Below are 22,609 nucleotides of genomic sequence, written 5' to 3'. Positions count from 1 at the left end.
GTCCTTATTGGAAAGTGTTAGATGTAAAATGTTATCAACAAATTTCATAACATTCATGTTTTCTATGTAACAATAACCCCTGAGCATAGAATAGAATATGGCATCCTACAGTACATTCCTATTCTTCTAGTGATGTAGACTCAATAGACAGAACATGTTAGTTTGCGATGTTTTATTTGTCATAGGGTTTTCATCTCCAGTACAAAAGGTGGAAGTTGGACTGCACAGGATGTTGATGAGTTGTCCGACTGTGCTGAAGGTACGATGCTGACATCAGACTTAGTTGTTGGCCATGGTGCTGGTGAGCCAGTCGTTGAAGATGCAAACCTAGAAGTGGGAAAAGGGAGACATTAGTGGCCAAACCCAGTAGGACATGATGTAAGAACCTTCCATTTGATCTAAGTCTCCTAATTTTCAAGGAAACAATGTGATAGCGATTTGACTTCATAAAAAAACTAACAAACATGAAATCTCTTTTCAGTCTCACCTTGGCGTAGACACCGGGGTTACCAGGCTCGGCACAGCCGTAGCCCCAGGACACAACACCCTGCAGCTCACCGTTGCACACCACGGGGCCACCGGAGTCACCCTGAGAGAGAGAGAGATGAAGTAGTGATATTAGATTGGGTTATTCAATTTCAATATGAACATCTAAACAACTGACAACTGAAGCACATTTTGCGATGGATCATAGACTTCATATAAAGTCATCACTGTGGTCACATGTGTACCTGGCAAGAGTCCTTGCCTCCCTCCAGGTATCCAGCGCAGAACATGGCGTCGGTGATCATGCCAGGGTAGGCGTTGTTACAGTCTCTGACGGACAGGGTGGGGATTTCCAGGCACTGCAGCCTGTCACCACTGACTATTAACAGAGAGAAAGGGAGGGATGGATGGAGAGAGGGGGAAGAAGGAGGACAGAGAGTAATGGTTAGATATATTAACACTATGTTTGTAAAGGTAACTGACAATCCCTGTCATCTCTCTACATACTCATTAATCATGAAGATGATCTGTTGCCACATGTAACCTTTGACCCTTGTGTTGTACTCACCGGAGCTCATGGTGTTGCCCCAGCCAGAGACTGTGCACATGGTACCAGTGGGGGCACAGCTGGTGGGCAGAGCCACGGTCTGCACGTTGCTGTTGAGGGTGGCGGGCTTGCTCAGCTTGATCAGCATGATGTCGTTGTCAAGGTCCCAGGAGCTGTACTGGGGGTGACGGATCACACGGGAGGAAGAGATGAACTGCTCTTTACCCTCATTCACCCTGATGTCATGTTCGCCAAGACGAACCTCCACACGGCTGAAAGGGGGAGAGAGAAAGGCAGAGAGAGAGAGAGAGAGAGAGAGAGAGAGAGAGAGAGAGAGAAAGAGAGAGAGAGAGAGAGAGAGAGAGAGAGAGAGAGAGAGAGAGAGAGAGAGGCAGATATGGTTATTATATTTGGTTTATTAGTTCAAAAGGTCTTGTGTGTGTGGAGTTAACCCTTGTCCCGAACTAAAGTTAAGCTTGATACATTTTGTGGGTCGACATAACAAGACAAATAGCAATTACAAGAAGTTCACGTTGTTGCCTACTTACGACTTGTAGCAGTGAGCAGCAGACACAACCCAGTCCTCGCTGACCAGGGAGCCTCCACAGAAGTGGTACCCAACGTTCAGGGACACCTGGTGGGGCTGGGAGTTGGCCTTGCACTCATAACCTCCGACGATCTTGTCGTCCTCCGTGGCAACTGAAAACAGATATTAGGCAGACATTTTTTTATTGTTTGTCCCTTCAGTCATATTCATCCATCAACATCTTAGCTTTCTGCACAGTTAAAGTGGCAATGACATATTGCCTTATAATCTTTTGGGATTGTTGAAAATAAATAATATGTATTCGAATTTACTCTCATACGATATCAATCTTACTGTGTTGTCAATAACATAACAAAGTGAAAGTCTTGCTCTTTTTTTCAATGGCAATATTCAAACTCACAAACGGCTCCGATGAGCAGAACAAAGACCAGAGAAATCATGGTTGCTGTGTGATGAGAGGTGTTCACCTGCACCCCTGCTATATATCCACAATCATGAGAGCCGCCCCATTCGATGGGACTATTTCATTGGTCAAGAGTTAACCATTCAGAAGTGGTGGACCGCCAAGGTCGAGAGAATCACAATGTGAACATTTACTTTCCCATTAAAATCAACGTAATTCTAGCTTGATCTCAACCAGTACATATTTTATAATCATTCTAGCTCTTCTAATGGTGTAAGAAATATATAGAAATAATAATGTAGTTATAAGGGTTTAATAAGGGTTTAATAAGGGTTAATAAGGGTTTATTGTAGGCTACTGTAGTATGGATTTGATTGAATGCATTCATGATTAGGAAGTGGTGCATACTGTCCTGCACATGTGCTCTTTTCCACTATATTAAATGTAGCTCACTGTTCAATGTTGAGTAGCTGTTTGTAGATTTTGTGGGCAGAATCAATTTACTGTTACTAATCACCTAATATGCAACAGGTAGATGGTATATACTGTAGGAAATTAAAGGGGCTTAATCTTAGTATTTGAGAATGCTTTCTTTCCTAGTTTTCTCTTGTTCATATCATCATTTCAGGTTGGCTGGACTCTCTGGACATGTTCAGACTGTCCTTAACTCAACATGACTGTAACACAGCTGTGCCTTTCCCACACTTGGTGTTTTATTGAAAAGGTCTACAAACATAGAATGGACTCAGTCAGGGTACCATTATTCTGCTGTGTAAAGCTCTCACAACAACAAAAAAAACTAATTTCAATGTGTTAGCTTTAAATGTATTCCATAATTGGAAACTTTGAATTTTTTCATAAGCCATACACTGTGTGCAGTTTGTACACAACACTCAAAACTGTATGATAATCATTCATATAATTATGGATTTAACAGATTTAGGGCCAGTTTCCCAGACACACATTAAGCCTAGTTTTGACTAAATACAATAGAAAATCTCTATTGAAGATGCATTTGAGTCAAGGTTTAGGCCTAATCTGTCTCATTGAAACCAGGCAGGTATTCAGAGGGGTATGAGACAGAGCAGTATGGCAGAAGTAAAAACTTTTCACACGTATCTGATATGGTAACTAACTTGTGTGTAGGGTCATTATGAATAGCATTTTGTCAGTGAAGTTATTGGTGAGGTGGGAGAACCAATCAAGGTGACCCACTCTTCGAATAACGGTTACTCTACTCATAAACAAGAAGCCTAACATTTAATTCCAGAAAAAGAGTTTGGTACACAGGTAGACAATATGTAGGGAGGCAGGGGTAGGCAAGGCAGGGTATGGTACATTGGTAGTCAGTCAAATAGGAGGCGGATAATCCAATGGGGAAAAGGCAAAAGACAAATTTGGAAAGATCAAAAGACCACAAATACATGAAACCATTATGAAAATCACTGAGATGTTTTGACACTAAGGCACAAAGATGAACTGGCAAGGAGACAGGGGAAACACACAGACTAAATAAACAGGGAATGATGATGAAGAACAGGTGAATCCAATCGGGGCGGGGTTGACGATCACACAGGTGGGAAAAACACAAGGGCAGGTAAAGGGCATGTGTCTGGAACGAGAGATAAGGTGATAGACACAAAAATAAACAGGGAACAATAAATGAATAATATGAAACACAGACAAACAAACTAACTAACAAGACGAGACGTAACAGTTTCCAACATCTTGTGGAATCAATGCTACAAAGAATTGAGGCTGTTTTGAGAGCAAAGGAAGGCCCTACCCAGTATTAGTATAGTGTTCCTAATTAAATTCTTGGTGAGTGGATATTCTCATCAATCTTCCTGTATTGTCAATAACACAACAAAGTGAAAGTCTTGCTCTTTTTTTCAACGGCAATATTCATACTCACAAACGGCTCTGATGAGCAGAACAAAGACCAGAGAAATAATGGTTGCTGTGTGATCCTGTCGATAAGAGGGGTTCACCTGCACCCCTGCTATATATCCACAATCATGAGAGCCGCCCCGTTCTTTGGGACTATTTCATTGGTAAAGAGTCAGCCAATCGGAAGCAAATGGTGGACTTCCAAGGTCCAGAGAATCACATTACAAAAAATTGCGAAAATTGGGTATCAATAGATTCCATTTACTGATCACTTAATATGCAACAGGTAGATGGTATAGAGGAAATGAAAGGTATTAGACATTAGACACTATTTGACAATGCCGTTGGCTAAATATAAGAGTGCTATGTACAGTATTCATCTTTTCTTTTCTTTTTTTTTTGGGGTTATTTTCTTATTTCAGGTTGGCTGGTACTCTCTGGACATGTTCAGACAGTATTCTGAACTCAATGACTGTAACACAGCGGTGCCTTTGTCACACTTGGTGTTTTTCTGGAAAAATCTACAAACATAGAATGTACTCGGTCAGGGTACCATTATTCTGCTGTGTAAAACTCTAACAGAAAACAAACTATTTCCAATGTATGTGCTTTAAACTTATTCCATAATTGTAAACTAATCTGTTTTTCCACAATTATGATTATAATACAATCATTACACTGTATGCATTTTGTACACAATATTTAAAAGCTGTTTTCAATAGAAAATCTCCATTGAAGATGCACTTTAGTCAAGGATTAAACCTAATCTGTGTCATGGAACTGTGCTGGAGGGACGATGCTGGGATTAGATTTAGAAACTGGCCATGGTACTGGTGGAAAAAGTTAGATATTAGTGGCCAAACCGAGTAGGAGATGAACCATCAGTCTGAATCAGATATTTTTCAAGGAAACAATGTGATAGTGATCTGACTTTGGTCGTAAAAATAAGATGAAATCTCTTTTCAGTCTCACCTTGGCGTAGACACCGGGGTTACCCGACTCAGCACAACTGTAGCCCCAGGACACAACACCATGCAGCTCTTACAACTATAAACCATGTCTGATTTAAGTGCTTTAAACGTATACTGCAATTTTAAACTATCGCTTTTCCAATACACCATAACACTATGAGCAGTTTGCACACAACACGCCATAAAGTACAGCCAAGATGTGTAATTTATATAATTCTGGATTTAACAGATTGAAGGGCCAATCTGTGATTGGTACACCCATTTTTTAAATTTTGAATGAATTACATTTAGCCATTGATTCTTGAAGAATATAACTTAGAACATCCATAGATGGTCAGCCCTGGCATCCATAGCTCTGTCTATGACTTTGAGAGTGGTTACATTTCTCCAGCCCCAATCCTCAGCTGTTTACCACAAAATGTGGTGGGGAGACCGCTTTGTTGTTGTTTGAATTCCAGTTTCCCCCTTTAAGGGCAGGTTCCCTGGATACAGATTAAGCCTTGTCCTGACTAAATAGCATTTTCAATTTTCAATTGATGATGCATTTTAATCTGTGTCCTGGAAACCAGGCTTTAGAGGTGAGAATTGATTATGACACCGTTAAAATGGTTATTCATATTCATATTCTTTATGCTTATGATTGGCTAAAAGAAAATACACTATAATTCACTCACTTCTAGATTTCAACGATTATACATGTTTTAAAAATCAAAGAATGTTCCATCAAGTCAAAAAATAAACAATTGTTAGAAAAACTCTGAGATTTTAATTTTAAAACTGTATCATAAAGCTGTTTAATAAATTGTATTTCTTTTTGTACAGGGTTTTCATTGTAAGACCCTGTTTTTCCTGGGCAAAGGCCAGATCCAGAGAGAGAGGGTGTGAATGAACCCACCTGTGAGGAAACCCACTCCACTCAAACGGCTTGGCACCACATCAAGACAAAGACCAGCAGACCAACCCATGTGGTAAACACAGGACCAAACCAGAACACAATTGGCAAAATTACACAGCAGCAGCAGGGTTTTTCACTTTACTTCAGTAGAAGAGTTCAAGTTCAAGTTCAAGTCCTTTTTATGTTTAATGTAAAATGTTGTCCTCAACTAACATTTAACAAGCTGCAATCATAGCACAGCAACAACTAACAAAAAGGACACATGTAAAAAGGGTTCTCAAACATTACAATAACAACAAAAAAGTTTGATGAAGCAGCTTACCGCAATACACAGTATGTCCTGAAATGTCCCCAAATATTTCCCTAAGGTTTTGACATTCGGTTCAAGTTCAAGCTGTGTGCAGCCATCGACCAAGCTACACATGCTACACGTGATCTATAGTTATCTATTCATGTAGGTATGTAATTTATATGCATATGTATGTAATTACATTGTAATAGTATAATATTTGTGGTGGACCTGCATTGCTCACAGTTAAAAAAAATGATCAACATTGAAGTTTGGTGGAAAATAAGTGCAGGAACGAACCAAGAAAACATATGTTACCTGTCGTCAGTACATTGTGGTATTATTTCAAAACAAAAAGTCTAATTAATTTCAGTCTCCTGAAAAACATTTCTTTTATTAAATAATTCAGAGCATACACATATTTTTTACAAACAAGTAGAAACAGGACCACATGTGTATGACCATGAGCATTAATAAACAACAAGCATTATAATCTGTCTTTTTCCAGGTGTCCTTCAAAACTTGATTTTGACTGGTCCTCTCAGTTCCATTGGGAGTGGCCTATAGTGGTGTGGAGGCTGCAAGTCCCAATATATACCAGAGAGCAGGTGAACATCTCTCATCGACTCATCGACTCATCGAATCACCCAGCTACCATGATTTCTCTGGTCTTTGTTCTGCTCATTGGAGCCGCTTGTGAGTATAAGCCATGAATGGTGTATGTTATTAAGTTATTAGTATGACTATATGCATTGATTGGGTATTACTAAAGCTAATATTTCACATATAATATAACATAGAGCAAATACAAATCAGTCAGAAAAAACTAAAAAAAATTACTGTCTGAATTTATTCGGATAAAAATGCTGCGATGGCAAATACAAATACTGCAATTGTTTTGAACTTACTGACTGTAGCAAACATTAATTAAATCCTTGGATCTACTGTAACATTTGATGCTTGGAATTTTGATATTGACATCATCATTCTTTATTTAACCATCTTGAAAGGTGAGGGAAATTAATTTCTATCTGTGTAGAAATACATAGCCAAATGGACTTGTCGTAAAAGAAGAGCTTTGTGCCTTCTCTCTATATCTTCAGTTGCCACGGAGGACGACAAGATCGTCGGAGGTTATGAGTGCGGGGCCTACACCGAGCCCCACACCGTGTCCCTGAACGTTGGGTACCACTTCTGTGGAGGCTCCCTGGTCAGCAAGGACTGGGTTGTGTCTGCTGCTCACTGCTACCAGTCGTAAGTACAGTAAATTAGAATAATTTGTTCTCTTAACAACAACTAACAAACAGGTACCAAGCCTGACCAGAGGACAGAAGTTAATGTTACACACAAAATCATGAAACAATTGACTCTACTCTTGCTTTGACTCTTTCTATCTCTTTCAGCCGTATTGAGGTTCGTCTTGGCGAACATGACATCACGGTGAGAGAGGGTACCGAGCAGTTCATCACTTCTTCCCGTGTGATCCGCCACCCCCAGTACGACTCCTGGAACATTGACAACGACATCATGCTGATCAAGCTGAGCAAGCCCGCCACCCTCAACAGCTATGTGCAGACCGTGGCTCTGCCCAGCCGCTGTGCCGCCGATGGTACCATGTGCATGGTCTCCGGCTGGGGCAACACCATGAGCTCCGGTGAGTACAGCACAAGGGTCAAAGGTTACATGTGGCAACACATCATCTTCATGATTAATGAGTATGTAGAGAGATGACAGAGAAGGTCAGATTACCTTTACAAACATAGTGTCAATATATCTCACCATTACTCTCTGTCCTCCTTCTTCCCCCTCTCTTTCTCTCTGTTAATAGTCAGTGGTGACAGGCTGCAGTGCCTGCAAATCCCCACCCTGTCCTTCAGAGACTGTAACAACGCCTACCCTGGCATGATCACCGACGCCATGTTCTGCGCTGGATACCTGGAGGGAGGCAAGGACTCTTGCCAGGTACACACGTGACCATAGTGATGACTTTATATGAAGTCCATGATCCATCGCAACATCAGCACTTCAGTTGTCAGTTGTTTAGATGTTCATATTGAAATTGAATAACCCAATCTAATATCACTACTTCATCTCTCTGTCTCTCTCAGGGTGACTCCGGTGGCCCCGTGGTGTGCAACGGTGAGCTGCAGGGTGTTGTGTCCTGGGGCTATGGCTGTGCCGAGCCTGGTAACCCCGGTGTCTACGCCAAGGTGAGACTGAAAAGAGATTTCATGTTGGGGGTTTTTGGAATAAAGTCACATTGCTATCACATTGTTCCCTGATATCATGTCCTACTTGATTTGGCCACTAATATCTCCCTTTGTTCACTTCTAGGTCTGCCTCTTCAGCGACTGGCTCGCCAACACCATGGCCAGCTACTAAGTCTGATGCCAGCATCGTACCTTCATCACAGTCAGACAACTCGTCAACATCCTGAGCAGTCCAACTTCCACCTTTTGTACTGGAGATGAAAACCCTATGACAAATAAAACATTTCAAACTAAAATTATCTGTCTATTGAGTCTACATCACTAGAAGAATAGGAATGCACTGTAGGGGGCATATTCTATTTCTGTTATTGGGCTTCTTTTTACATGCACATAGAATAGAAAACATGAATGTTTTAGCAACATTTGACATTATGTTGGCCCTATACCTATGTAGTAACGCTGTAATTGCTCTAGTTAAAACATTGTTACATTTGGTAATTGTTTGGTATATATTGGAGTGTTGAGTGGATGACTTCAAATAAGGAACAGTCTTTATTCTTAAGTTGATGCAATGTCATTACAAGACTCTTGGCTCTCAAGAGTTTTGATATCTACAGTAAGTTGACTACGTAATGATGACTCAAGATCTTGATGCTTTATATTTAATAGCATTGTAAAATAGCATTTACTTCTGACATCACAAATCAGAACAGTTGCACATTCTCCAATCAAGTGAAGTGTGCACGTCTCACTGTGTGCAGTGGCATGACAAGATAAAGTCAGGTGATCTTACCAACAAGGTAGAGGTAGTTCACCAGCTTAAAAACTAGCTCGCAAACGTTAACATATGCATAATCTCCCTGCTGTTTGATGTCGGCAGATTTTGACCCAAAACAAAATGCATAACAAAAGGTTGGTTCAACATTATATTTGCATTTACCAGGTAAGTCATTTAGGAACCAATTCTCATTTACACTGACAACCTGGCCAAGAGGCCCAACATTGCAATAATTAAACACAGAGAACCTTTAAAAACCATAAGTAAAAACTAATATGAAAAACTGTACAATATGATTCCCTTACTCAGATAATTTACAGCCATCTTTTGTTGAGTCAGTGTTGCCCCATTCATTCCGTAATTATATAAACAACTTACAAACTTGCCATTCCAACTTCTATCACATTATGTCATGGTTCCATCTGGACACTAAAGGGTGGCAGTGACCACACCATGAACTCAGGCACAACAGGTGCATCTTTTATTTCATTATGACCATTCTAGATAAGTTGTGTGTTTTGTAATTCCCAGTATGGTTGCTTGACTCTCCTCAGAGGAATGTTCTCTCATGGTCCTCTATAGTCGTGTCTTTGTAACAAGTTCTCATTGTTATTAGTTAAGTTTTTTGGTTTATTATTTTCTATAGTGTGGTCCTTTTACCTGGTGAATTACTCCAAGTAAAGTGGCTTTGCCTGTCTTCTGCATTCCCTCGTCTGGTCCCATCTCTGCCCCTGGGTTCTACACCACACACCCTTACACACTAGTATGCCTCTCTGTTTTCATCAAAACATATGACAATTCAAAAGTGGATTACCACACAATCTAGTAATTAGCAAGAATTAGTGACAATTACTAATAAGAATCTCAATCAATATCTCAGTTCACCACATCTGACATCTGGAGGATTCAAAAAAGTTAAACAAAGAAATATAATAATAAAAAAAAAAAAATCTTTGTTTAAGTAGACCGGAATTCCAACCTCATTTTGAATTTGTTTTCAGACAATAGGAATCAGAGGGGTATCAGACAGGGAGGGATGGTGGGATAGTCAGGGGACGATGCACATGCTCAACCTATCGAACAAAACTGTGTCTAGTAATAACATTGCATCAATCTAAGAATAAAGACTGTTCCTTATTTGAAGTCACTCAACTCGGCCAACACAATGAAAAATGTTGCCAAAACATTCATGTTTTCTATTCTATGTGCATGTAAAAAGAAGCCCAATAACAGAAATAGAATATGCCCCCTACAGTGCATTCCTATTCTTATAGTGATGTAGACTCAATAGACAGATAATTTTAGTTTGAAATGCTTTATTTGTCATAGGGTTTTCATCTCCAGTACAAAAGGTGGAAGTTGGACTGCTCAGGATGTTGACGAGTTGTCTGACTGTGATGAAGGTACGATGCTGGCATCAGACTTAGTAGCTGGCCATGGTGTTGGCGAGCCAGTCGCTGAAGAGGCAGACCTAGAAGTGAACAAAGGGAGATATTAGTGGCCAAATCAAGTAGGACATGATATCAGGGAACAATGTGATAGCAATGTGACTTTATTCCAAAAACCCCCAACATGAAATCTCTTTTCAGTCTCACCTTGGCGTAGACACCGGGGTTACCAGGCTCGGCACAGCCATAGCCCCAGGACACAACACCCTGCAGCTCACCGTTGCACACCACGGGGCCACCGGAGTCACCCTGAGAGAGAGAGACATGAAGTAGTGATATTAGATTGGGTTATTCAATTTCAATATGAACATCTAAACAACTGACAACTGAAGTGCTGATGTTGCGATGGATCATAGACTTCATATAAAGTCATCACTGTGGTCACGTGTGTACCTGGCAAGAGTCCTTGCCTCCCTCCAGGTATCCAGCGCAGAACATGGCGTCGGTGATCATGCCAGGGTAGGCGTTGTTACAGTCTCTGAAGGACAGGGTGGGGATTTGCAGGCACTGCAGCCTGTCACCACTGACTATTAACAGAGAGAAAGAGAGGGGGAAGAAGGAGGACAGAGAGTAATGGTGAGATATATTGACACTATGTTTGTAAAGGTAATCTGACCTTCTCTGTCATCTCTCTACATACTCATTAATCATGAAGATGATGTGTTGCCACATGTAACCTTTGACCCTTGTGCTGTACTCACCGGAGCTCATGGTGTTGCCCCAGCCGGAGACCATGCACATGGTACCATCGGCGGCACAGCGGCTGGGCAGAGCCACGGTCTGCACATAGCTGTTGAGGGTGGCGGGCTTGCTCAGCTTGATCAGCATGATGTCGTTGTCAATGTTCCAGGAGTCGTACTGGGGGTGGCGGATCACACGGGAAGAAGTGATGAACTGCTCGGTACCCTCTCTCACCGTGATGTCATGTTCGCCAAGACGAACCTCAATACGGCTGAAAGAGATAGAAAGAGTCAAAGCAAGAGTAGAGTCAATTGTTTCATGATTTTGTGTGTAACATTAACTTCTGTCCTCTGGTCAGGCTTGGTACCTGTTTGTTAGTTGTTGTTAAGAGAACAAATTATTCTAATTTACTGTACTTACGACTGGTAGCAGTGAGCAGCAGACACAACCCAGTCCTTGCTGACCAGGGAGCCTCCACAGAAGTGGTACCCAACGTTCAGGGACACGGTGTGGGGCTCGGTGTAGGCCCCGCACTCATAACCTCCGACGATCTTGTCGTCCTCCGTGGCAACTGAAGATATAGAGAGAAGGCACAAAGCTCTTCTTTTACGACAAGTCCATTTGGCTATGTATTTCTACACAGATAGAAATTAATTTCCCTCACCTTTCAAGATGGTTAAATAAAGAATGATGATGTCAATATCAAAATTCCAAGCATCAAATGTTACAGTAGATCCAAGGATTTAATTAATGTTTGCTACAGTCAGTAAGTTCAAAACAATTGCAGTATTTGTATTTGCCATCGCAGCATTTTTATCCGAATAAATTCAGACAGTAAAAGATTTTTGTTTTTTCTGACTGATTTGTATTTGCTCTATGTTATATTATATGTGAAATATTAGCTTTAGTAATACCCAATCAATGCATATAGCCATACTAATAACTTAATAACATACACCATTCATGGCTTATACTCACAAGCGGCTCCAATGAGCAGAACAAAGACCAGAGAAATCATGGTAGCTGGGTGATTCGATGAGTCGATGAGTCGATGAGAGATGTTCACCTGCTCTCTGGTATATATTGGGACTTGCAGCCTCCACACCACTATAGGCCACTCCCAATGGAACTGAGAGGACCAGTCAAAATCAAGTTTTGAAGGACACCTGGAAAAAGACAGATTATAATGCTTGTTGTTTATTAATGCTCATGGTCATACACATGTGGTCCTGTTTCTACTTATTTGTAAAAAATATGTGTATGCTCTGAATTATTTAATAAAAGAAATGTTTTTCAGGAGACTGAAATTAATTAGACTTTTTGTTTTGAAATAATACCACAATGTACTGACGACAGGTAACATATGTTTTCTTGGTTCGTTCCTGCACTTATTTTCCACCAAACTTCAATGTTGATCATTTTTTTTAACTGTGAGCAATGCAGGTCCACCACAAATATTATACTATTACAATGTAATTACATACATATGCATATAAATTACATACCTACATGAATAGATAACTATAGATCACGTGTAGCATGTGTAGCTTGGTCGATGGCTGCACACAGCTTGAACTTGAACCGAATGTCAAAACCTTAGGGAAATATTTGGGGACATTTCAGGACATACTGTGTATTGCGGTAAGCTGCTTCATCAAACTTTTTTGTTGTTATTGTAATGTTTGAGAACCCTTTTTACATGTGTCCTTTTTGTAAGTTGTTGCTGTGCTATGATTGCAGCTTGTTAAATGTTAGTTGAGGACAACATTTTACATTAAACATAAAAAGGACTTGAACTTGAACTTGAACTCTTCTACTGAAGTAAAGTGAAAAACCCTGCTGCTGCTGTGTATTTTTGCCAATTGTGTTCTGGTTTGGTCCTGTGTTTACCACATGGGTTGGTCTGCTGGTCTTTGTCTTGATGTGGTGCCAAGCCGTTTGAGTGGAGTGGGTTTCCTCACAGGTGGGTTCATTCACACCCTCTCTCTCTGGATCTGGCCTTTGCCCAGGAAAAACAGGGTCTTACAATGAAAACCCTGTACAAAAAGAAATACAATTTATTAAACAGCTTTATGATACAGTTTTAAAATTAAAATCTCAGAGTTTTTCTAACAATTGTTTATTTTTTGACTTGATGGAACATTCTTTGATTTTTAAAACATGTATAATCGTTGAAATCTAGAAGTGAGTGAATTATAGTGTATTTTCTTTTAGCCAATCATAAGCATAAAGAATATGAATATGAATAACCATTTTAACGGTGTCATAATCAATTCTCACCTCTAAAGCCTGGTTTCCAGGACACAGATTAAAATGCATCATCAATTGAAAATTGAAAATGCTATTTAGTCAGGACAAGGCTTAATCTGTATCCAGGGAACCTGCCCTTAAAGGGGGAATCTGGAATTCAAACAACAACAAAGCGGTCTCCCCACCACATTTTGTGGTAAACAGCTGAGGATTGGGGCTGGAGAAATGTAACCACTCTCAAAGTCATAGACAGAGCTATGGATGTTCTAAGTTATATTCTTCAAGAATCAATGGCTAAATGTAATTCATTCAAAATTTAAAAAATGGGTGTACCAATCACAGATTGGCCCTTCAATCTGTTAAATCCAGAATTATATAAATTACACATCTTGGCTGTACTTTATGGCGTGTTGTGTGCAAACTGCTCATAGTGTTATGGTGAATTGGAAAAGTGATAGTTTAAAATTGCAGTATACGTTTAAAGCACTTAAATCAGACATGGTTTATAGTTGTAAGAGCTGCATGGTGTTGTGTCCTGGGGCTACAGTTGTGCTGAGTCGGGTAACCCCGGTGTCTACGCCAAGGTGAGACTGAAAAGAGATTTCATGTTATTTTTACGACCAAAGTCAGATCACTATCACATTGTTTCCTTGAAAAATATCTGATTCAGACTGATGGTTCATCTCCTACTCGGTTTGGCCACTAATGTCTAACTTTTTCCACCAGTACCATGGCCAGTTTCTAAATCTAATCCCAGCATCGTCCCTCCAGCACAGTTCCATGACACAGATTAGGTTTAATCCTTGACTAAAGTGCATCTTCAATGGAGATTTTCTATTGAAAACAGCTTTTAAATATTGTGTACAAAATGCATACAGTGTAATGATTGTATTATAATCATAATTGTGGAAAAACAGATTAGTTTACAATTATGGAATAAGTTTAAAGCACATACATTGGAAATAGTTTGTTTTCTGTTAGAGTTTTACACAGCAGAATAATGGTACCCTGACCGAGTACATTCTATGTTTGTAGATTTTTCCAGAAAAACACCAAGTGTGACAAAGGCACCGCTGTGTTACAGTCATTGAGTTCAGAATACTGTCTGAACATGTCCAGAGAGTACCAGCCAACCTGAAATAAGAAAATAACCCCAAAAAAAAAAGAAAAGAAAAGATTAATACTGTACATAGCACTCTTATATTTAGCCAACGGCATTGTCAAATAGTGTCTAATGTCTAATACCTTTCATTTCCTCTATACCATCTACCTGTTGCATATTAAGTGATCAGTAAATGGAATCTATTGATACCCAATTTTCGCAATTTTTTGTAATGTGATTCTCTGGACCTTGGAAGTCCACCATTTGCTTCCGATTGGCTGACTCTTTACCAATGAAATAGTCCCAAAGAACGGGGCGGCTCTCATGATTGTGGATATATAGCAGGGGTGCAGGTGAACCCCTCTTATCGACAGGATCACACAGCAACCATTATTTCTCTGGTCTTTGTTCTGCTCATCAGAGCCGTTTGTGAGTATGAATATTGCCGTTGAAAAAAAGAGCAAGACTTTCACTTTGTTGTGTTATTGACAATACAGGAAGATTGATGAGAATATCCACTCACCAAGAATTTAATTAGGAACACTATACTAATACTGGGTAGGGCCTCCCTTTGCTCTCAAAACAGCCTCAATTCTTTGTGGCATTGATTCCACAAGATGTTGGAAACTGTTATGTCTCGTCTTGTTAGTTAGTTTGTTTGTCTGTGTTTCATATTATTCATTTATTGTTCCGTTTATTTTTGTGTCTATCACCTTATCTCTCGTTCCAGACACATGCCCTTTACCTGCCCTTGTGTGTTTCCCGCCTGTGTGATCGTCAACCCTGCCCCGATTGGATTCACCTGTTCTTCATCATCATTCCCTGTTTATTTAGTCTGTGTGTTTCCCCTGTCTCCTTGCCAGTTCATCTTTGTGCCTTAGTGTCAAAACATCTCAGTGATTTTCATAATGGTTTCATGTATTCGTGGTCTTTTGATCTTTCCAAATTTGTCTTTTGCCTTTTCCCCATTGGATTATCCGCCTCCTATTTGACTGACCACCAATGTACCATACCCTGCCTTGCCTACCCCTGCCTCCCTACATATTGTCTACCTGTGTACCAAACTCTTTTTCTGGAATTAAAGGATTATTATTTTGGATTAAGCTTTTGTCCCGAGTCGTGCGATTGAGTCCTCTGCCTTGGTCTACAGCCTTTACAGAAACATTTGTTTGACATTCTGGTCCATGATGACATGATTGCATCACGCAATTCCTGCAGATTTTTTTTAGCTGCACTTTCAAGCTGTGAACCTCCCGTTCTACCACATCCCAAAGTTGTTCTATTGGATTCAGATCCGGTGACTGGGAAGGCCACTGAAGAACACTGAACTCATTGTCATGTTCATGAAACCAGTTTGAGACAACATTTGCTTTGTGACATGATGCATTATCATGCTGGAAGTAGCCATAAGAACACATCCAGTCAGAGAAGCTTCACTCGTCTGAAGTACTTGACCTTCTCTCCTCCTTCAACCTTACCCTGTCCCACTCTCCTCCGACTCATAAGGCAGGCAATCAGCTCGACCTTGTCTTCACCAGATCCTCCCATTCTGATCATCATTTTGTATCCTTCTCCCTTCCCCTCAAATCCACCACCTCCCAGTCAGACTCTACCCACACTGTATCCTCTCATCGCAACCTGCGTACCCTCTCCCTCACTGCTCTCTCTTCCTCTGTCTTATCCTCCGTACCCGCTGTTGAATCCCTTCTCCCTTCTATCCACTGATGCAGCCTCCTCCACCCTCCTGTCCACTCTTTCCTCATCCTTCGACTCTCTCTGTCCACTGGTATCAAGGCCGTTACAATCCTCTCCATGCACTCCTTGGCTGTCTGAAACCCTGCAAGCTTGTAGAATAAGGTTCCGGGCAGCAGAGAGGAAATGGAGTAAAACCGGCCTCCCTGGTGACCTAAAACCTTATCTCTCTCTCGTCCTCAACTACACCTCCTCTGCATCAGCTGCTAAAGCTTCTTACTACCATTCCAAAATTCAATCCTCTGCCTCTGACCCAAGGAAACTGTTCTCCACATTTTCCTCACTCCTCAACCCACCTCCTCCCTGTCTGCAGATCACTTTGTCACCTACTTGGAAAAGAAGGTTGATGACATTAGCAGCTCTTTTTCTCTACCTCTCGCCAACACTGCTACCACTCCTCCCAAACCCACTGCGCTACACTCAGTCTCTGGTTTATCAGCTCTTTCCCCCCTCTCCCCTCATGACATTCTAAAACTGGTCACATCCAAGCGGGCCACTGCCTGCCCTCTCGATCCTATCCCCTCCCCCTTTCTCCAGTCCATCTCCAAAGACCTCCTTCCAATCCTTACCACCACAGCCAGAGTCAAGCCTCTTCTCAAGAAACCAACTCTTGACCCGTCTTCTGTCCATAACTACAGACCGGTATCCCTTCTCTCCTTCTTATCTAAAACCCTTGAATATGCTGTCTCTTCCCAACTGTCTCACTATCTCCTTCAGAACAACCTCCTTGACCCTCATCAATCCGGCTTTCAGGCTGGGCACTACTGAGACTGCTCTCCTTGCTGTCATGGAGGCCCTCCACTCTGCTGGAGCTTCCTCCCTCTCCTCTGTTCTCATTCCTCTGGACCTGTCTGCTGCATTCGACACAGTAAATCATCTGATCCTTCTCTCCACCCTCTCAGAACTGGGCATCTCTGGCTCTGCACTCTCCTGGTTTGCATCCTACCTGGCCGATTGCTCTTACCAGGTGACATGGAGAGGAGCGCTGTCATCTTCACAAGCCCTCACCAGTGGGGTCCCCCAGGGCTCCATCCTTGGGACCTTACTCTTCTCCCTCTATACCAAATCTCTTGGCTCAGTCATTTCCTCACATGGTTTCTCCTACCACTGTTACGCAGATGACACTCAATTCTTTCTCTCTTTCCCCCCCTTTGACTCACAGGTGGCAACATGTGTCTCTGCATGTCTAGTAGACATTTCTGCTTGGATGTCAGCCCACCACCTCAAGCTCAACCTTAACAAGACTAAGTTGCTCTTCCTCCCTGGGAAAGTCTGCCCTCTCCAAGACTTCTCCATCACAGTAGAGAACTCTACTATGACCTCCTCCCAGACAGCCAAGAATCTTGGCGTGATCCTTGACAACCACTTATCCTGTGAATATCACAGCGACAGCACGCTCCTGTAGATTCTTCCTCTCCAACATCATACATCATACATCCATTCCTCACGAGAGAAGCAGCACAACTCTTGGTCCAGACACTTGTGATCTCCCTCCTTGACTACTGCAATGCACTCTTGGCCGGGCTCCCCACCTCCACCATCAGACCTCTGCAGCTCATTCGGAATGCTGCCTCCCATCGGGCGTTCAATCTCCCCAAATTCTCCTATGTCACCCCCCTCCTTCACACCCTTCACTGGCTCCCGGTAGCACCTCGCATCAGATTCAAGACCCTGGTGCTCGCCTACCGGGTGGCAAAGGAAACAACCCCTCCCTCCTTGCAAGCAATGGTCAGCCCTCAAACCTTAGTATGTGGACATTATGCAAATACAGCTGCAGAGCATTCTGGGAATTAATAAATGATTCCATTGTTGAGGTTTCACCAGGAGGCAATACTCCTACAGTACATATGGTGGTTTGATTTTACAGTTAAGTTACGCAAGATGTGTTCAAAATTCATGTTAGGCTTCTTGTTTATGAGTAGAGTAACCATTATTGGAAGAGTGGGTCACCTTGATTGGTTCTCCCACCTCACCAATAACTACACTGACAAAATGCTATTCATAATGACCCTACACACAAGTTAGTTACCATATCAGATAAGTATGAAAAGTTTTTACTTCTGCCATACTGCTCTGTCTCATACCCCTCTGAATACCTGCCTGGTTTCAATGAGACAGATTAGGCCTAAACCTTGACTCAAATGCATCTTCAATAGAGATTTTTTATTGTATTTAGTCAAAACTAGGCTTAATGTGTGTCTGGGAAACTGGCCCTAAATCTGTTAAATCCATAATTATATGAATGATTATCATACAGTTTTGAGTGTTGTGTACAAACTGCATACAGTGTATGGCTTATGAAAAAATTCAAAGTTTCCAATTATGGAATACATTTAAAGCTAACACATTGAAATTAGTTTTTTTTGTTGTTGTGAGAGCTTTACACAGCAGAATAATGGTACCCTGACTGAGTCCATTCTATGTTTGTAGACCTTTTCAATAAAACACCAAGTGTGGGAAAGGCACAGCTGTGTTACAGTCATGTTGAGTTAAGGACAGTCTGAACATGTCCAGAGAGTCCAGGCTACCTGAAATGATGATATGAACAAGAGAAAACTAGGAAAGAAAGCATTCTCAAATACTAAGATTAAGCCCCTTTAATTTCCTACAGTATATACCATCTACCTGTTGCATATTAGGTGATCAGTAACAGTAAATTGATTCTGCCCACAAAATCTACAAACAGCTACTCAACATTGAACAGTGAGCTACATTTAATATAGTGGAAAAGAGCACATGTGCAGTGCAAAATGTACCACTTCCTAATCATGAATGCATTCAATCAAATCCATACTACAGTAGCCTACAATAAACCCTTATTAACCCTTATTAAAGCCTTATTAAACCCTTATAACTACATTATTATTTCTATATATTTTTTACACCATTAGAAGAGCTAGAATGATTATAAAATATGTACTGGTTGAGATCAAGCTAGAATTACGTTGATTTTAATGGGAAAGTAAAAGTTCACACTGTGATTCTCTCGACCTTGGCGGTCCACCACTTCTGAATGGCTAACTCTTGACCAATGAAATAGTCCCATCGAATGGGGCGGCTCTCATGATTGTGGATATATAACAGGGGTGCAGGTGAACACCTCTCATCACACAGCAACCATGATTTCTCTGGTCTTTGTTCTGCTCATCGGAGCCGTTTGTGAGTTTGAATATTGCCATTGAAAAAAAGAGCAAGACTTTCACTTTGTTATGTTATTGACAACACAGTAAGATTGATATCGTATGAGAGTAATTTCGAATACATATTATTTATTTTTTACAATCCCAAAAGATTATAAGGCAATATGTCATTGCCACTTTAACTGTGCAGAAAGCTAAGATGTTGATGGATGAATATGACTGAAGGGACTAACAATAAAAAAATGTCTGCCTTCTATCTGTTTTCAGTTGCCACGGAGGACGACAAGATCGTCGGAGGTTATGAGTGCAAGGCCAACTCCCAGCCCCACCAGGTGTCCCTGAACGTTGGGTACCACTTCTGTGGAGGCTCCCTGGTCAGCGAGGACTGGGTTGTGTCTGCTGCTCACTGCTACAAGTCGTAAGTAGGCAACAACGTGAACTTCTTGTAATTGCTATTTGTCTTGTTATGTCGACCCACAAAATGTATCAAGCTTAACTTTAGTTCGGGACAAGGGTTAACTCCACACACACAAGACCTTTTGAACTAATAAACCAAATATAATAACCATATCTGCCTCTCTCTCTCCCTCTCTCTCTCTCTCTCTCCCTCTCTGTCTCTCTCTCTCTCTCTCTCTCTCTCTCTCTCTGTGTCTCTCTCTCTGCCTTTCTCTCTCTCCCTTTCAGCCGTGTGGAGGTTCGTCTTGGCGAACATGACATCAGGGTGAATGAGGGTAAAGAGCAGTTCATCTCTTCCTCCCGTGTGATCCGTCACCCCCAGTACAGCTCCTGGGACCTTGACAACGACATCATGCTGATCAAGCTGAGCAAGCCCGCCACCCTCAACAGCAACGTGCAGACCGTGGCTCTGCCCACCAGCTGTGCCCCCACTGGTACCATGTGCACAGTCTCTGGCTGGGGCAACACCATGAGCTCCGGTGAGTACAGCACAAGGGTCAAAGGTTACATGTGGCAACAGATCATCTTCATGATTAATGAGTATGTAGAGAGATGACAGGGATTGTCAGTTACCTTTACAAACATAGTGTTAATATATCTAACCATTACTCTCTGTCTTCCTTCTTCCCCCTCTCTCCATCCATCCCTCCCTTTCTCTCTGTTAATAGTCAGTGGTGACAGGCTGCAGTGCCTGGAAATCCCCACCCTGTCCGTCAGAGACTGTAGCAACGCCTACCCTGGCATGATCACCGACGCCATGTTCTGCGCTGGATACCTGGAGGGAGGCAAGGACTCTTGCCAGGTACACACGTGACCACAGTGATGACTTTATATGAAGTCCATGATCGTTCGCAACATCAGCACTTCAGTTGTCAATTGTTTAGATGTTGTTATTGATATTGAATAACCCAATCTAATATCACTACTTCATCTCTCTCTCTCTCAGGGTGACTCCGGTGGCCCCGTGGTGTGCAACGGTGAGCTGCAGGGTGTTGTGTCCTGGGGCTATGGCTGTGCCAAGCCTGGTAACCCCGGTGTCTACGCCAAGGTGAGACTGAAAAGAGATTTCATGTTGGGGGTTTTTGGAATAAAGTCAGATCGCTATCACATTGTTTCCTTGAATATTAGGAGACTTAGATCAAATGGAAGGTTCTTACATCATGTCCTTCTGGGTTTGACCACTAATGTCTCCCTTTTCCCACTTCTAGGTTTGCATCTTCAACGAGTGGCTCAACAGCACCATGGCCAAAAACTAAGTCTGATGTCAGCATCGTACCTTCAGCACAGTCGGACAACTCGTCAACATCCTGTGTAGTCCAATTTCCACCTTTTATACTGGAGATGAAAACCCTATGACAAATAAAACATCGCAAACTAACATGTTCTGTCTATTGAGTCTACATCACTAGAAGAATAGGAATGTACTGTAGGGGACATATTCTATTTCTATGTTTCAAGGGCTCTTTTTACATGCACCTACTGCTGCATCGAAAACATGAATGTTTGAGGAACATTTGACATTACCTTGCCCCTATACCTGTGTAGTCACGAAGTAATTACTCTCGTTAAAACATTGTTACATTTGGTAATTGTTTGGTATATATTGGAGTGTTGAGTGGATGACTTCAAATAAGGAACAGTCTTTATTCTTCGGTTGATGAAATGTTATTACAAGACTTATTACAGTGTTGTTACATAGATTTAGCATGCACATCGTCCCCTGCCTCTCTATCCTGCCATCCCTCCCTGTCTGATACCCCTCTGATTCCTATTATCTGAAAACAAATTCAAAAGGAGGGCGGAATTCTAGTCTTCTTGAACAACAAATAATGCATATTTCTTTCATCTTTCTTTGCTTAAGTATCTTTAATCCTTCAGATACCAGATTTATGGTGAACTAAAATATTTATAGACTAAAAGTCTTAGGTGTAATTCTCACCATTTACGATCATTAATATGATTGTGTGGTAATCCACTTTTGAATTTGTATGTTTTGATGACACCACATCATCACAATTCAATGGCGATTTATGTGAATTTATGTGATTAAAGTGAAAAGCATACATACAAAACAGAGAGGCATAGTAGTGTGATAGAAGTTGGAATGTCTTGTTTATGAGGTGTTTATATATTTCCAGTATGAATGGGGCCTTGTGGCAATGCTGACTCAACAAAATATGGCTGTAAAGTATCTCAGTAAGGGAATCATAATGTACAGTTTTTAATATATGTTTTCACTTATGGTTTTTAAAGATTGCTCTGTGATGCAGTGTTTCAACATTTAAGTTTCAATTTTATTTCACAGCAAAGTTAGTTTTACCAGTTTTCATTAATGTAGATTTTCAGAAGCTTGATCACACTTGACAGACAATTTACACAACTCGCAAAAATCAAAGCCAACCTGATATTGACTACTAAAGAGTGTATTCATATCCAGAAAGAATCTCCTGGGCTGAAACCTGCCAACATCTAGCAGCAGGAATGTTTGCTTGCTATTAGTTTATCAAGCTGGTGAACTGCTGTACCTATACCTTGTTGATGAGCTAACATGGCTTTATCTTGTCATGCCATGTGAGGTATAAGACAGGGAGGGATGTCAGGATAGAGAGGCAGGGGACAATGCACAAGCTAAACCCACGTAACAACACTGTTATAAGTCTAGTGATAACATTGCATCAATCTACTTTAAGAATGTTCTGTTCCTTCTTTGAGGTAATTCACTCTATTCTACAATATATACCAGGCAATTACCAAATGTAACAAT

The 22,609-nt window shown here is 41.2% G+C and overlaps 4 protein-coding genes across 4 annotated transcripts; 2 read left to right on the top strand and 2 right to left on the bottom strand.

The window, feature by feature from the left end:
* Nucleotides 1-214: 214 nt before the first annotated feature.
* Nucleotides 215-2,026, bottom strand: LOC310811486 (trypsin-1). The gene is made up of 6 exons (XM_083679662.1): nt 1,981-2,026; nt 1,582-1,732; nt 1,055-1,305; nt 732-865; nt 488-589; nt 215-327 (listed from the first exon to the last, which is right to left on the bottom strand). The coding sequence occupies exons 1-6, from the start codon at nt 2,018-2,020 to the stop codon at nt 280-282; spliced, it is 726 nt and encodes a 241-aa protein (XP_083535788.1). The 5' UTR covers nt 2,021-2,026; the 3' UTR covers nt 215-279.
* A 4,642-nt stretch (nt 2,027-6,668) lies between these two features.
* Nucleotides 6,669-8,484, top strand: LOC310810624 (trypsin-1-like). The gene is made up of 6 exons (XM_083678460.1): nt 6,669-6,724; nt 7,132-7,282; nt 7,432-7,682; nt 7,857-7,990; nt 8,137-8,238; nt 8,363-8,484. Exons 1-6 carry the CDS (start codon nt 6,685-6,687, stop codon nt 8,408-8,410), a joined length of 726 nt encoding a protein of 241 aa, XP_083534586.1. The 5' UTR covers nt 6,669-6,684; the 3' UTR covers nt 8,411-8,484.
* A 1,881-nt stretch (nt 8,485-10,365) lies between these two features.
* On the bottom strand, nt 10,366-12,179 carry LOC310811485 (trypsin-1-like). Its single transcript, XM_083679661.1, has 6 exons — nt 12,124-12,179; nt 11,566-11,716; nt 11,166-11,416; nt 10,858-10,991; nt 10,612-10,713; nt 10,366-10,487 (listed from the first exon to the last, which is right to left on the bottom strand). Exons 1-6 carry the CDS (start codon nt 12,161-12,163, stop codon nt 10,440-10,442), a joined length of 726 nt encoding a protein of 241 aa, XP_083535787.1. The 5' UTR covers nt 12,164-12,179; the 3' UTR covers nt 10,366-10,439.
* Nucleotides 12,180-19,362: 7,183 nt separating this feature from the next.
* LOC310811017 (trypsin-1-like) lies at nt 19,363-21,101 on the top strand (the record flags this gene model as incomplete). The annotated part of the gene is made up of 6 exons (XM_083678986.1): nt 19,363-19,408; nt 19,657-19,807; nt 20,074-20,324; nt 20,514-20,647; nt 20,792-20,893; nt 21,054-21,101. Exons 1-6 carry the CDS (start codon nt 19,369-19,371, stop codon nt 21,099-21,101), a joined length of 726 nt encoding a protein of 241 aa, XP_083535112.1. The 5' UTR covers nt 19,363-19,368.
* Between the last annotated feature and the right edge of the window lie 1,508 nt (nt 21,102-22,609).

This window comes from Argentina silus (genome assembly GCF_951799395.1).
Source record: "Argentina silus genome assembly, chromosome: 10".
In the NCBI taxonomy this organism is placed as follows: Eukaryota; Metazoa; Chordata; class Actinopteri; order Argentiniformes; family Argentinidae; genus Argentina; species Argentina silus.
Note: the sequence above shows the minus strand (reverse complement) of the source record. Positions and strands in the feature narration are given on the sequence as shown.